The sequence below is a fragment of the Vespa velutina genome, chromosome 7, assembly GCF_912470025.1.
Source record: "Vespa velutina chromosome 7, iVesVel2.1, whole genome shotgun sequence".
In the NCBI taxonomy this organism is placed as follows: Eukaryota; Metazoa; Arthropoda; class Insecta; order Hymenoptera; family Vespidae; genus Vespa; species Vespa velutina.
The window spans coordinates 4352716-4366283 of record NC_062194.1 but is presented as its reverse complement, the minus strand read 5'-3'; the positions used below and the strand labels follow the sequence as shown (position 1 = coordinate 4366283).

The 13568-nt window shown below is 33.0% G+C and overlaps 2 protein-coding genes across 4 annotated transcripts; one reads left to right on the top strand and one right to left on the bottom strand.

Moving 5' to 3' along the window:
• The first annotated feature begins 641 nt into the window (after positions 1-641).
• LOC124950587 (glycerate kinase-like) lies at positions 642-3813 on the top strand. The gene is made up of 2 exons (XM_047497520.1): positions 642-3202; positions 3284-3813. The coding sequence occupies exon 1, from the start codon at positions 1107-1109 to the stop codon at positions 3144-3146; it is 2040 nt and encodes a 679-aa protein (XP_047353476.1). The 5' UTR covers positions 642-1106; the 3' UTR covers positions 3147-3202; positions 3284-3813.
• A 982-nt stretch (positions 3814-4795) lies between these two features.
• On the bottom strand, positions 4796-13519 carry LOC124950586 (KAT8 regulatory NSL complex subunit 1). Of its 3 annotated transcripts, XM_047497519.1 has the most exons (12): positions 12782-12906; positions 8614-10381; positions 7654-8156; positions 7151-7342; positions 6833-7061; positions 6626-6733; positions 6464-6539; positions 6225-6384; positions 5946-6142; positions 5713-5844; positions 5575-5584; positions 5162-5262 (listed from the first exon to the last, which is right to left on the bottom strand). In XM_047497519.1, exons 2-12 carry the CDS (start codon positions 10086-10088, stop codon positions 5240-5242), a joined length of 3105 nt encoding a protein of 1034 aa, XP_047353475.1. In that variant the 5' UTR covers positions 10089-10381; positions 12782-12906; the 3' UTR covers positions 5162-5239. The 3 variants fall into 3 exon arrangements, with proteins under 3 accessions (XP_047353474.1, XP_047353473.1, XP_047353475.1); XM_047497518.1 differs by lacking the exons at positions 5575-5584; positions 12782-12906 and adding an exon at positions 13251-13519 and having other exon boundaries at positions 4796-5262; XM_047497517.1 differs by lacking the exon at positions 5575-5584 and having other exon boundaries at positions 4796-5262.
• Positions 13520-13568: the final 49 nt, after the last annotated feature.

Genomic DNA, 13568 nt, shown 5'->3' with positions numbered 1-13568 from the left:
TATACGTAGATTTTTTTTCCTTTTTTACACAATAAATTATACCACCGTTTACACAATACTTTTATACGCGATCTTTTTTTTTTTTTTCTTTTTCTTTACGCAATCTAATTTTACGCGATCAAAAAATATATTCATTTATAATCTTTAATTGGAGTTTACTGCGATACCATTCTTATTAAAAAAAGAAATAAAAAAAAAAAAAAACAAAAGAAAAAAAAAAGGCATTAGTTTAAAAAAGAAGCATTAGTTTTTGTACATCACTCTGTAGATTTCTACTATATCGATATTTCAAATCAACGTTCATTGACTTCAGGTTTCTACTATACCGATCTTTTAGGATAACTTCTCGTTAAGACTGTTCATTACCTTCTGTTCGCATACAATGAATTACGAATCACAAGCGAAGAACGCTGTCCCCAACATACGTCTATATAATGAAATAACCAAACAAATTTATACATCGATACAATAGACGTTAAATGGTCACAGCGTTTCCCGCTTATATTCGTAGTTCATATTTTGTCCATACCTGTCGCTGTAGTCACACATTCTTCAAAGAAAATGTAATGAACGATCTTAAATCTATATTTTTTCTATGATATAATTTTCATCCCCACTTTTAAATTAGTATGCAATCTGATCGCGACTTTGATGGTACGTCATTTATCAATATGTAAAGTAGTATTTTATATTTTCATCTGCCAATGAAATGAAAGTAATGAATCTAGGAACGTAACACAGTGTATTCGTGATTTATTAAAAGAACAAATGTTGGACAAAATTTTTGGTTAAATGTGAAATGTTATAAACATATATAAGTATATAAAATATTTTTTTTAAATTTATAACAAGTAATCCAGATAAAACTAATAATTTAATGTAATAGTGTAAAATGATGTCATTAAAAAGCAGTGATTAGAAAAGTGTACCTTTTTCAATCAGTCATTACAACATCACGAAGATCAACAAACATGGTTAATGCAACACATATTCATAATATTTGAAAAGTTTACAAATTAATTTAAGATTTGTATTTCTTTCCTTATTTGTTATTCGTTTTATTGTTATAAATTTTGCTTACGACAGATTTATAAGTGAAATAAAATATGGCCACCAAAATATTATTGAATGAAGTAAGATCTAATTTGAAAGCAATTTTTCTTACCGCAATAAAAGCTGTTTCTCCAAAACAAATAATAAAGAATAAGGTGAAATTAGAAAATAAAACTTTATACATTGAAAATAATAAATTTCCTATAGGGGAAAAAGTTTATTTAGTAGGTTTTGGCAAAGCTGTAATGAATATGGCTATAGAATTAGAAAATATACTTGGCAATCGTTTAGTCAAAGGTATAATTAGCATACCTGAAATATTAAAAAATTCTATATGGACATTCGATGAAACATCTAGTTTTTCTAATCAAAAAACTACTGTACTTCAATTTCGAGAAGGCACTGTACATAATCAACCAGATAATAGATCATTAAAGACAACACACGATATTATAGATCTAGTTGAATCATTAACTGAGACAGATACTTTAATTGTATTGGTATCAGGTGGAGGATCTGCATTACTTTATATGCCAAGACCTACTATAGATTCTGAAGATAAAATACGTTTATGTAAAGAATTACAAAATTCTGGCGCCGATATAAAAGAAGTTAATGTAGTAAGACGAAAGTTATCTATGGTTAAAGGTGGTGGTCTTGCTAGAATGGCTTATCCAACTTCTATTATTTCTTTAATAATATCTGACATCATAGATGATCCCATCGATTTGATTGCTAGTGGTCCTACCGTTTATAATCCCAAATCACCAGAAGAAGTTATTGCCGTTTTAAAGAAATATAATTTATTTCAAACTGTGGAAAATGATTTAAAAGATATTATTACATCTACAGAAACTTTTAATGATGCACCTTTGTTAGATTCCGAAAAGAAATTCAAGCACGTCAATAACATCATTTTAGCGAATAATATAACAGCAATTGAAGGTGCAAGATTAGAAGCTTTACGTAAAGATCTTGTACCAATAATATTACAAAATAATATTAAAGGTGATGTTCATGACATTAGCTTAGCATATGTACATGTGACAAACCTGATATGTCTTGCATTGAACAAGACATTAACTATGGAAGATTTTATTACAAGTGTTAATAAATCAGAGATCATTTCTTTAAAAGCTGAGAAAGTAAAAGAAATTTATTCTGTGATTGAAAATGTTAACAAAAATGGTGTAGTTTTAATAGGTGCTGGAGAACCAACTGTTAAAGTTACTGGTACAGGGAAGGGTGGAAGAAATCAAGAATTAGCATTATATTTCTCTTTAGATTGGTTAGCTAAGGTGAAAACTAATCCATTACTAGCAGCTTATGATGTAGTAATATTTAGTGGTGGTACGGATGGCCAAGATGGACCAACAGATGCAGCAGGTGCATTTGGTTATCCTGCTTTTGCACCAATGGTATATGAATTACTTGCAATTTTAAAATCAAAAAGAATCCTAGAGCTAGCAGCATCTCAATCAAAAAAAACTGATAAAATTACTGATGAAGTAATCCCTCAAGATCCGTGCAAACGATACGTATTCAGTGATTATTTAAAACCAAAATCTATTAAATTAACAAATCAAGAATCAAATGTCGAAATGGTCGAGGAAATAGATGATATTGAATTACTTGATATAGATGAATATAAAAAGAAATATAAAACAGAATTAATGATGATGGAAGTGGAACGTATGATACCTGAAAATGCCTTAACAGAGAATGATTCATACAATTTTTTTTCCCGTTTCATGAAAGGTGAAAATTTAATTAAAACTGGTTTTACTGGTACGAACGTCATGGATTTACATTTTATTTATATAAAAAAACGTGATTGCATGTGTGAACTTAATCCAAAGGAAGAGGATTTAACATTTACAAGTTTAGATGATCATGACTTACATATTGATCCAGCAACCATTGAACGACATAAATCTTTACGCAAAAGTGCGTTCTTAAAAAAAGATATTCTGGATGAGCCAATAACTGATAAAATTGATATAGAAAAACTAAATATAAAAATAATAGATGAAAATTTACGTGATCCATGTTGTAACAAGCAACGAAAATTTCAAGTGATTAAAAAAGAATAGTTACAAAAGAAAACATATTCCAAAATAGGTGTATAAATGAATAGCAGATAATCTTGGTATGTAATATTAAATCTAATAATTTAACTTACCTCACACAATTAATTTATCTAATATTGACATTGCATTTCCTTTTTTAGATAATGTATATAATTAGATTTATTATTATTACAAATATTCAATAGGATAAATTTTTTATTAATAACATTTGGTATTTTTGATATATGTATATAAAAACAAAAAAGTGTATAGTAAATATTAGGCACATGAAAGTGTTATTACCTAACTTTATTTCTCAACATAGTTTACAAATTTAAATGCATATTTGTTGATAATCTCCACTAAAATAAAGAATTTATTAAGTAGTATCACAGATTGATTAAAAGAAGCAAAATCACAGTGACAAATCTATAATTATTTATTACTTAATGCCTCGTAAATTGTACACAGAATTAAAGAGTAGTAGTCAGTACGCAGATTATTTTTTGATTATAAGATGGATGGTGTTTTTTTTTCTTTTTCTTTTTTTTTGTTTTTGTTTTTTTTTTTTTTTTTTTTTTTTTTCTTTTTATATATATGTATATCTGCAATTACATTTTATTTACAATTTTATGAAGAAAGTAAGATAACATTATATGTTAACAAAATAAAAAAGTTTTTTATGATCATATTTTGCTTTTTAACCCAAGCTTTGCTTATATTCATTAATACAAAAATAGATGTAATTGAAGGGTAAATTTGCAAAATCTACCGTGAATCATATTTTATCATTTTAAAAACAAAATGAGGAAGTTTATAAATATTTTTCATTATTTACTAACATACACTTTGGTAGTGAAATTATATGATCGAAAAAAATATGTTATGTTTATATACTATCATTTAAGTATAATAATGACAATAATCGATCATATATGATACTTATAAAGAATTATTTTTATGTGGCATAAATAAAACCAAACATCGATTTTACATATCGAATATAACTTATGCACATATATTCTTATAATACTTGTAAGTTATAGCGAATGTTATCAAATATTCCAATGTGTAGATTAAAAAAAAAAAAAAAGAAAAGAAAAGAAAGAAAGAAAGAAAGAAAGAAAAGCTATATCTTGCAAAACTACCCTTTAATTATTATTAATGATATACTTTATTGAAGGAAAAAAAAAAGATATGAGAATAAGTTAATTGATTAAATTTTCACCCACAGTACTACAAATTAAAAATTCATTTTTACAAAAGAAGTATGAGACAGCCCTTTGAAAAAAAAAAAAAAAACAAAAAAAAAACAAAACAAAAAAAAACTGCCATAGACTGTAACATACAAAGTCTAAAAACATTCGCAAAAAGTATAACTACAAATAATGACGATGAATACACAGTAGTACGTAAAGATAATAAAGCAAGGGCACAGTGATCATATTCTTAACAAATAATTCTTGCTATTTTTAAAGCAAATTCTCTCCTTTCACTCAAAGTAAAAAAAAGAAGACAATATTGTCCACGCATAACAGAAATATTTCAATCGTCTTTAGTTAACGTTATAAATTTCATATGATATAAATATACGTCCGTCAGTGTGAAACTGATTCATCTCATGAGATTCTAACTTTAAAAAGTCTAAATGAGACATAATATCCTAATGAAGATTACACGCGCATATATTCTTTTTTTTTTTTTTTTTTTTTTTTTTTTTTTTTTTTTTACTAAAGCAAATTACATTCGTACAATTCTAACACTTTGGACAAAATAGTTATATTTGAAAACAAAAATAAACATTGAGGTTTTTCCATTGATTTAAGCAAAATGAAGTTATAAAATTTATATTTATAATACACTTTACAGATTCGTAATACCATTAACTTAAGGTGCATATTACATGACCGGCAGGTATATATAACAATTGACAGGTAGCTTCTGTATATATTAACGACAATATAGACATACTGTACTTATTAAAACCTTTATCCTATCTTTTAGCAGTCGGACGTATTCTTTCCTTTTCAGTATCCCTATTGTCAGCTACCGTCCATTCAGGATCATTAGGATCCTCCCCTTCTATGTCACAACAAGCAGATTCTGTTGAATCAGATTCAGGAGATTCCAATTCCCCATCCTAGAAATAAAATATAGAAAATCTATCTAAATATTCTTTAGAATTTAAACTGGCGTATAATAGGCAATTAGAATAAAAATAAAAAAAATGATTTTTTTCAACTGATATATATATATATATATGGCAGCAGCAAAAAAAAAAAAATAATTGATATAAATGAAGATAACTAAATAATTCTAACATTGAGAAATACAACAATATATTATTTAAACGCTATTCTTTTATATAATTACTAAAATCTATAATACGTATTAAAAGAAAATGTTAAATTACATTTAAAAATATTAGAAAGCATCAATTGAAACTGCTTACCAGAAGTAGCCTTGAGGAGCCATGAAATTTGGCTCAAAGTTATATTAATAATCACAATGCGAATACTCGAATATTAATTTATCAAAAAGAATTTAATTAATGTCTCATGTGAAATTCTTTTTAAAACGATATACATACATCGTCTTTATCTTCGTCTCGAGGACACAGAGATACCGATGAAGTTTGCCAATGTCCGTCTGGCATTGCTTCGACCATCTTGTCATAAACTTCCTCAGATAGTGGAAATACTCGTGGTTCATACGGTAAAATCTAGATTTAAATATTTGCGTTAATAAATATCATAACGAAATTGTTATATGACAAACGTAATGAATTAATTTCTTTAAGAATAGAAAAGAAAAAATTTTTACCTCATTCTCATCTTCATTATAAGAAGTTCCAACGTCATCTTTTCCTATCCTTAAAACGGATATAGCACGACGTCGATTTGAATCCAAGTTTTGTTGTTGATGTTCTGTCTCCTGTACTTGTAAAGGAGTTGCAGGTGGAGATGTGATTGGGGACATTACATCTCCACCAAAGTCACTGGCATGTGGAGACATGGGATCTAAAAATAGAAACAAAAAATATTCCATTAGCATACTTAAATTAATAAATTAATTTCACAAGTTTTATTTGACAAAGCACACCTGGTGTATTCGCACCACTATCTGCTCTACTGTCAGTACGACGATTGTGACGAATACGTGTTTGATGAGGCATATTGAGGTACGTCATGAAACGTTTATTTTCTTCGCGTTCACTTCGTTCATGTCTTAAAGCAATTGTTTCATCTGATATATCCTCAAACTATTAATAACATACAAAATATCATTTAATATATCATAATAATAATATTTAAATAATTCCTTTTCAAAATAGTACTTACATCACTGTCTTGACTAGGCCTATGCATAATACCATTTTTTACGTCAGTTTTTGGTCGATTTTCGCACAGTCGCCATCTATAAAATAATAATCAATTTACATATCTTTTATAATTTTAATATATAAACATTTTTGATAAATGTATATATATATATGTATATACTTTGGAGTTAAAATTTCTTTATATTGTAATTTTTCAAGCCTTGTTGAAGCTGCTACGCTATATGGGATGACAATATTGTCTATGTCGTACGAGTTTTGTCGCATACGTCTGAAACATTTTATTTAACGTTAATTGCATTACTTAGATACCAAATATAACATATACGAAACGATGAATATATTAAATATTTTCTGTTTTTTATCTTACCCATGCGAAGTTGAATTCCTTTCTTTTATTGAATTTTTTTCCAGTGTAGTATTGGTATGTTGTAATGGAGAAGGCACTGGAGATGAATGTTTACTGGAACTAGAAAGCGCATTAACATCCTCATCATCCTCAGTTGGCAACTTTGGTACTCTTTTCCTGCTTAAACCATTTGCGTTTCTTTCATGTCCTAATCTATTTCTCTTTCCTTTTAGCATCTTTCTCTTAATCCCTATATAATATATATAAATTAATATATAAGGTATAAATGAAATGGTTAATCAGTTCTAAAGTCAAAACAAAAAATGTTTTGATACATACGTGCTGTGAAGATGCTAGAAGATTGTTTCAAACGTGCAGCATACTTTGCTCTGTGTCCAGGAAGTTTTTTATTTCTCCTTTCATTACTATCTTTATCCTTTAATCGAGTAATACGCGAACTTCCCCTTAACATCTTTTGTTGCCACTCTGCTGATTTCATGATAGCTTCTAAATGGGTTCCTTGAACAATCTCTGCCAAAAAAAAATTAAAATCTAAAATCTAGACTAAATAATTATTGAAAGGAATTATAAAATAATTTCAATTAAATGTAACATCTGTTACTATTCATTCCTTGCACAAAGCAGCTATATAAGTTATGAATAGTATTTAATTTAAGCAAATAATATCATAAGCAAAAAAGGAAAAGAAAATACACGCACACACACACATTTTTTTTTTTATCAAACTAGAAAATAATTTATAAAATAATCATTTCTACAAATAATTCATAATTACCTAGATTGATAAAAAGTTATTTTCATGTTATTTTATATCAACTTACCATCTGGAAAGGATAAAACTGGATGATAACAAGGATCGACAAGTGCCAGCCTCTCTTGAACAGAGAGCTGTTCAATTGGTTCTTGTGTCTGAGTTGGATCTAGCCTTCCTGTGCACAAAGCACATGCAGGCAGTGTATGATCACAGCTACATCTTATTGTAGATGCTTTAGCTGCACGTTTTGAAACTTCGTGTAGCCTGTCAACTTGTAATAATTTTCGCTTTCTATAAAAACTCCATAGAAATGGACGAGTTCTGCTAGCAGACAGATCACTTTCAGGCGAATTATATCGACCAGTAGAACCAGGCAAAACACCACTATATCCATTTACTGTTTCTGCATTGTCAAGTATCACCAGACCCTTTACTGCCCTTACTTGACGTTGGAGTTCATTGTGTTGTCTAATTCTATATTCTAAATCCGATATTTGTGCCTGTAACCAGGTCCATCTTGATGCTATACCTGCACGGTCTTGAGCATATCTCCATGCTGCTCTTTTAGATCTACAAATAAAATATTTAATGATAGACCACAATACTATGTACGATTATAGTATTTTGTTTGCAAACAAATACAAAGAAACTTATCATTAATTATAAAATCATATAAGTTTTAGTACAAGTATGTTAGAATTATTTAATATTCTAAACACTGACTTTATCAATTTTTTCATTATAATATAATAAAAATACATTCTTTTTATAAGAACTAATTGTAGATTATTTCTAAAGATAGAAGTAATAAATATATGATAGACTCTTGAATAAATCTTATGTAAGACTGACTCACAATGTTTAACTAATTTTTATGCAAGTAATGCAAATTGATAAGCTTGTAAACACGTATTAAATTCACAATATATCTAACACAGATATAAAGTAAATAATAACTATATATATATATATATATAGTTATTATTTATATATATATATATATAAATCAAGGAAAAAAATGACTTACATTGATAATTGCTGCTGGTGTGGATTATTAAATGATTGCATTTCATCACAACTTTCTCCACCACTACTAGATGCAGTACAATCTGAATCCAAATTAGATTCTACAATATGTAACTGCGTTGCCAAAGGTCCTGCTACATTTTCAACTTCTTCACTATTGACTTTAATTTGAGGCATACCAAAAACTGGTATTCGGTTACCATTATTACCAGACGTATTACCCAAATTATCACGTGATCCACCACCAAAATACCGACAACACAAACGTTGACGGTGTGCATTATTACTTTGAGTAACACACATCTTTTCGATCTTTTGTAAAAATGAATTCAAACTACTACTAATCTCAGGAAAATTTCTGACATTGGATTTAGAACTGATATTGACCAATTCTTGAAATAAACACTTTTTAACTCCATGATGAGCAAGTTCAAGCACACCTGTATTTTCTTCTGCAACATGTCTACCAACAAGTCGTGCTTGAAGCTTTCTCAGTCTTCTAAGTAGAAATGCGCACTTCCTCTCATTTTCAAATTGTTTCTGTGCAACAGTTTCTTGTTGTAAACGTAAACTGTTGGTTTTTTGCTGGTCTACAGTTTCTGGAATATTTATATTTTCATTACAAAGGCTCATGACATCAGCGTCAGTAAGTAAATCTCGTGCGAAAGATGAGAATCCTTCTTCAGGAATTGGAAACATTTCCACATTGTCCACATTGTCCACATTGTCCACAGTATCTTGTACAGGTTCAGAACTACCAACATTATTTTCTGCGTTTTCTACACATTCTATAGATTTAATTACTTGCAGAATTTCGTCCACATTTTGTCCGATATCACCTACAGTGCTTATATTGCACTGTTCATTGTCCGTATTAATCTCTGTACCAAAAGCCATTATTTGATCAACATCCAAATTTTTATTGTCTCCTACAGTAGCAGATTCCACCAAAGACAAATCGTCGTTCGTTTTCAAAAAGCCCATGTTGTCTGCGTGATCACCCATAGATGGGTCGTTCATTATAGTATCAATCTCCTTCTTTTTGGGACTGTCCGGCGTCACCGGCCGTTTACAGTCCTGATCCGTAAAAATCTCCCTTAAGATCAAGTCAGAGCCGTGCGTGTAAGTAGATAAATTGTCAAGACTATTGGCGTATTTTGAATTAATAACATAACGAATAAGATCTTTAGATACACCATGCAGGTACTGCTCGTCGATTTTTGATGGCTGAACGTTCGCGGATACAACGAACTTTGCCAGAATTTCTCGATCGTGACAGACCTGCGTAGCCTGCTCAGGGGACAAAAACCCCACAGCTGGTAGAGAAGGGAGCAAATTTTCAGGCTTTTGAGGACCGTCTTCCGTCAGAGCAGGGGCCATTACTGCCACCAACAATGCCAATGCTGCAGCCTCGACATCCAGAGGCTCCCACGTACGCCAACGCTCGCTCTTTTCACGTATTTCACCTACTCCCATTCATTCATGATTATAATTTTAATCTTTGGCTCTACCGCTTATTACAAATTTCACTGGATGCTCCTTCTTTCTCTTTCTTTCTTTCTTTCTCTCTCTCTTTCTCTCTCTCTCTCTCTCTCTCTCTCTCTCTCTCTCTTTCTTTCTCTAATACATTAGTTTTCTTCAATTAAAAATTCTTTAATGTTTCTCTGTATCTTCAGTCATATATTGTGCATCTTTGTATTTCTTGATATTCCAATTGATTAATTCTATCATCTTCATATTAAGTATTCATAGAAATTATGTTATGAATCCTGAAAAAAAAAAAAAAACAAAAGTTAAAAATTGATCAATTTCCATTGGAGTTTTTCATCTAAACAAAGGATCGCAATATATAAACTTCATTACATCATACATTTTTAGGTCATTTCTAAACTATATTTATGATTACTTAAGGAAAAATGAATTACCTTAATTAAAAACAAAGCAATACATTAATAGGAGAACTCTATAATTCTAAACTTTTGATCGATAATATCCAGCTAAGACGTTCTTATAAAAACACCTGGATATTTCTTTTATACCTTAAAGCCTAAAGATCACATCCCAAATATAAAATATACTCTTGGTAAAGATAAGAGAAGATTGATGAAGAACCGATAGCAATGTTTAATCATTAAAAAGTAAAAATTCTCTGTAAAGATAAACACATTCTATTCATACTTATGAGAAATAAACTCGCCTTATATTCCATTTCCACGATCGACGTCGTCGTATCTTTCACAGCGAAACTACGACACGGCGATTCCAATGTGGTAAAAAACAAACAGAAAAAACGGCAATGTGATCGTATAAAAAAGATGAAGCTTTTTAATGATGAGCTTTTGCACGCTGTTCTCCCTTTCTCGTTCAGATCTTCGTCCCAAAATCGAAGGTGGAAAAAAAAAAAAAAAAAAAAAAAAAAAAAAAAAAAAAAAAAAAATCGACAAATGGTATATATTCCGCCGCACCGTCGTATTGGCTTTCTCCAAAGTGTTTTCTCACACTTGCAATATTCTAAAGCAAAAAAACGTGTGCCGTGCGATAACAAAAAGTCAATTGCCACACTGGATATATATTATAAAATGGTATTACGATGGGAAGAAAAAGGATGCGCGCGAAGAGCAGAGAAACTTTCCGTAGTACAAACTTATTATTGTCCTTTGCGAATAATATCTCGTAGTTGTGAAGAAGAAGAAGAAGAAGAAGAAGAAGAAGAAGAAGAAGAAGAAAAGGAAGAAGGCAGAAAAAATAGAGAGAGAGAGAGAGAGGGGGGAGGGAAAGAAGAAAAGAGTAGAAGACGACGGTAATAAGAATGTAATGAAAGTATTTTCGCGACCGTCAGAAGAATTCGTGATTGTTCATAAATCGTCGCTGACACCGTTGCCGCCGCCGCCGCCGCCGCGACCGTCGATGTTACCGCCGGTGCTACTGCCAGCAGCACTACCACCACAATCACTACTATCACCGTAGTTGTAATCGTAGTCGACGTCGCCGCCGCCGCCGCCGCCGCCGCAGTCACTAACACCACCTCCACCTCCTCCTCCACCACCGCAGCCGCCGCCGCCGTTTTCGTTACTATCGTCGTCACAATCGTAGTCGTTGTTTCTGCTATTTTATGATGATGCATTACAACGACATCAACATCGGAGGAGAGAGAAGGCGTCACGCCACGCCGTCCAACGCATTTCCACGTGATCTCTCTCTCTCTCTCTCTCTCTCTCTCAATGTTCGAACAACGAAACCGAAGAATCGTTCACGTCGCTGTTCAAGAACAATACACAAAGAGACAACATGCCGCGCGTCCGGCGGACAGCATGCTTCTTCTTCTCCTCGGTCCCGACAAAAGAAAGAAGAAATCCTTTTTCCGTACACACTCGCGCCACCGTCTCCTCTTTATTGCATAATGACGCGCAAGATTCGCGTCTCTCTCTCTCTCTCTCTCTCTCTCTCTCTCTCTCTCTCTCCCGCTCGATCTCTTTCTTTCTTTCTTTCTTTCTCTCTCTCTCTCTCTCTCTCTCTCCCTCTTCCCTTTTTTCTCTACCTCTTTACTTTCCGTCACATAAAGCACAAAAAGAATACGATTCGCATAATGCACCAGTAACGACCACGGTCTACATAATTTTCATCGGCGTAATCGTCATCATCGGCCGTTCGTGTTTTCGTTGTCGCTTAAGTGGACAACGTCCACGTACGCGCGAAGCACGCGCGGGTTACGCGAGGTGAGGTGAGGTGAGGTGAATTGAGGTAAGGCGAGGTGAGGTGAGGCAAGGCGAGGCGAGACGAGGAGGAACGAGCGGGGCCGGGAACGGACGATCGAACGTGCTCTCGCTCGTTTCTCACTCGCCCGCTCGTTCGGGTTTTAGACCGTGGATAGGTGAGCAAAACGTTACGCGCACACGGTACCGTATCTAAACTCGGACGAGTCGAGAAGGGAAGGAAGAAAGGAAGGAAGGAAGAAAGAAAGGAAGGAAAGAAAGAAAGAAAGAAGGAATAAAGGACGGAGATAAAGAAAGGACGAAAGTGGGAGAAGCAGTTTATGTATAAAAAAAAGAAAAAGAAAAAAAAAAAGAAGGGGGAAAGGAAAAAAAAGACAAAGAAAAAGAGGAAGAAAGAGCACGCGAGGGATAAAAAGAAATTGGCGGTATTTCTTTTGCGATAATTTCGCTCTCTACCGTGCAATGGCGGAGCAGCAACACGCAGCCTCGAGGAAGTTCCCCTTCGGATTCTTCGCAACTACGTACGATCGCGCTTTCGTCTCTCGTTCCCCGCGCTCGCGGTCACCTAAAGGAAGAAAGATAGATAGATAGATAGATAGATAGACAGAGAGAGAGAGAGAGAGAGAGAGAGAGAGAGAGGGAAAAAGAGAGACCAATGGGTAAGAGGACGGGGTGGGAGAAGGAGGTAGAATGAGAGTGAGAGAAAGAGAGAGAGACTCAGCGCGCGGGAGGCAGGGAAGGAAGAGGCAAAAGATGCACGAAGCACGGCCGCGTTATTCGAGACGAAGCGGATAACCGTCACGCATAGGGCACTGTGCTACCACGACACTGCTCTTCACACACTCCAGTAGCAACTTTGAACTTTGTAGAAATATATTAAACGTAATCCTTGATGTCACACCCAAACAGCACAATAATCCCTCACCCGTTTTCGTTAGTGGCGACGCGCGTGTGTGCTCGTAATCGTGGCTCCTCGCATCGCTCGTTGCTCTTTCATTCCGAGTCCGTCGCTCAGGAAACGGCTGCGACCTTTTTTTCCTTTCTTTTGAAATTATTCGTCGACAAATCTCACGAACGTCGGACGTAATATAACAATAGATATTTATCGGCAATGTGTACGAATTCACTCGAGTTTGCCGTCGTCGTTGTCGAAGCGGGCTTCGACCAATACTGCGGTGCTTCTACCGGATGTGGCCTTCGGTATAACGGACCAATGAAATCAGAGGTTTGTTCGCGCAACGCC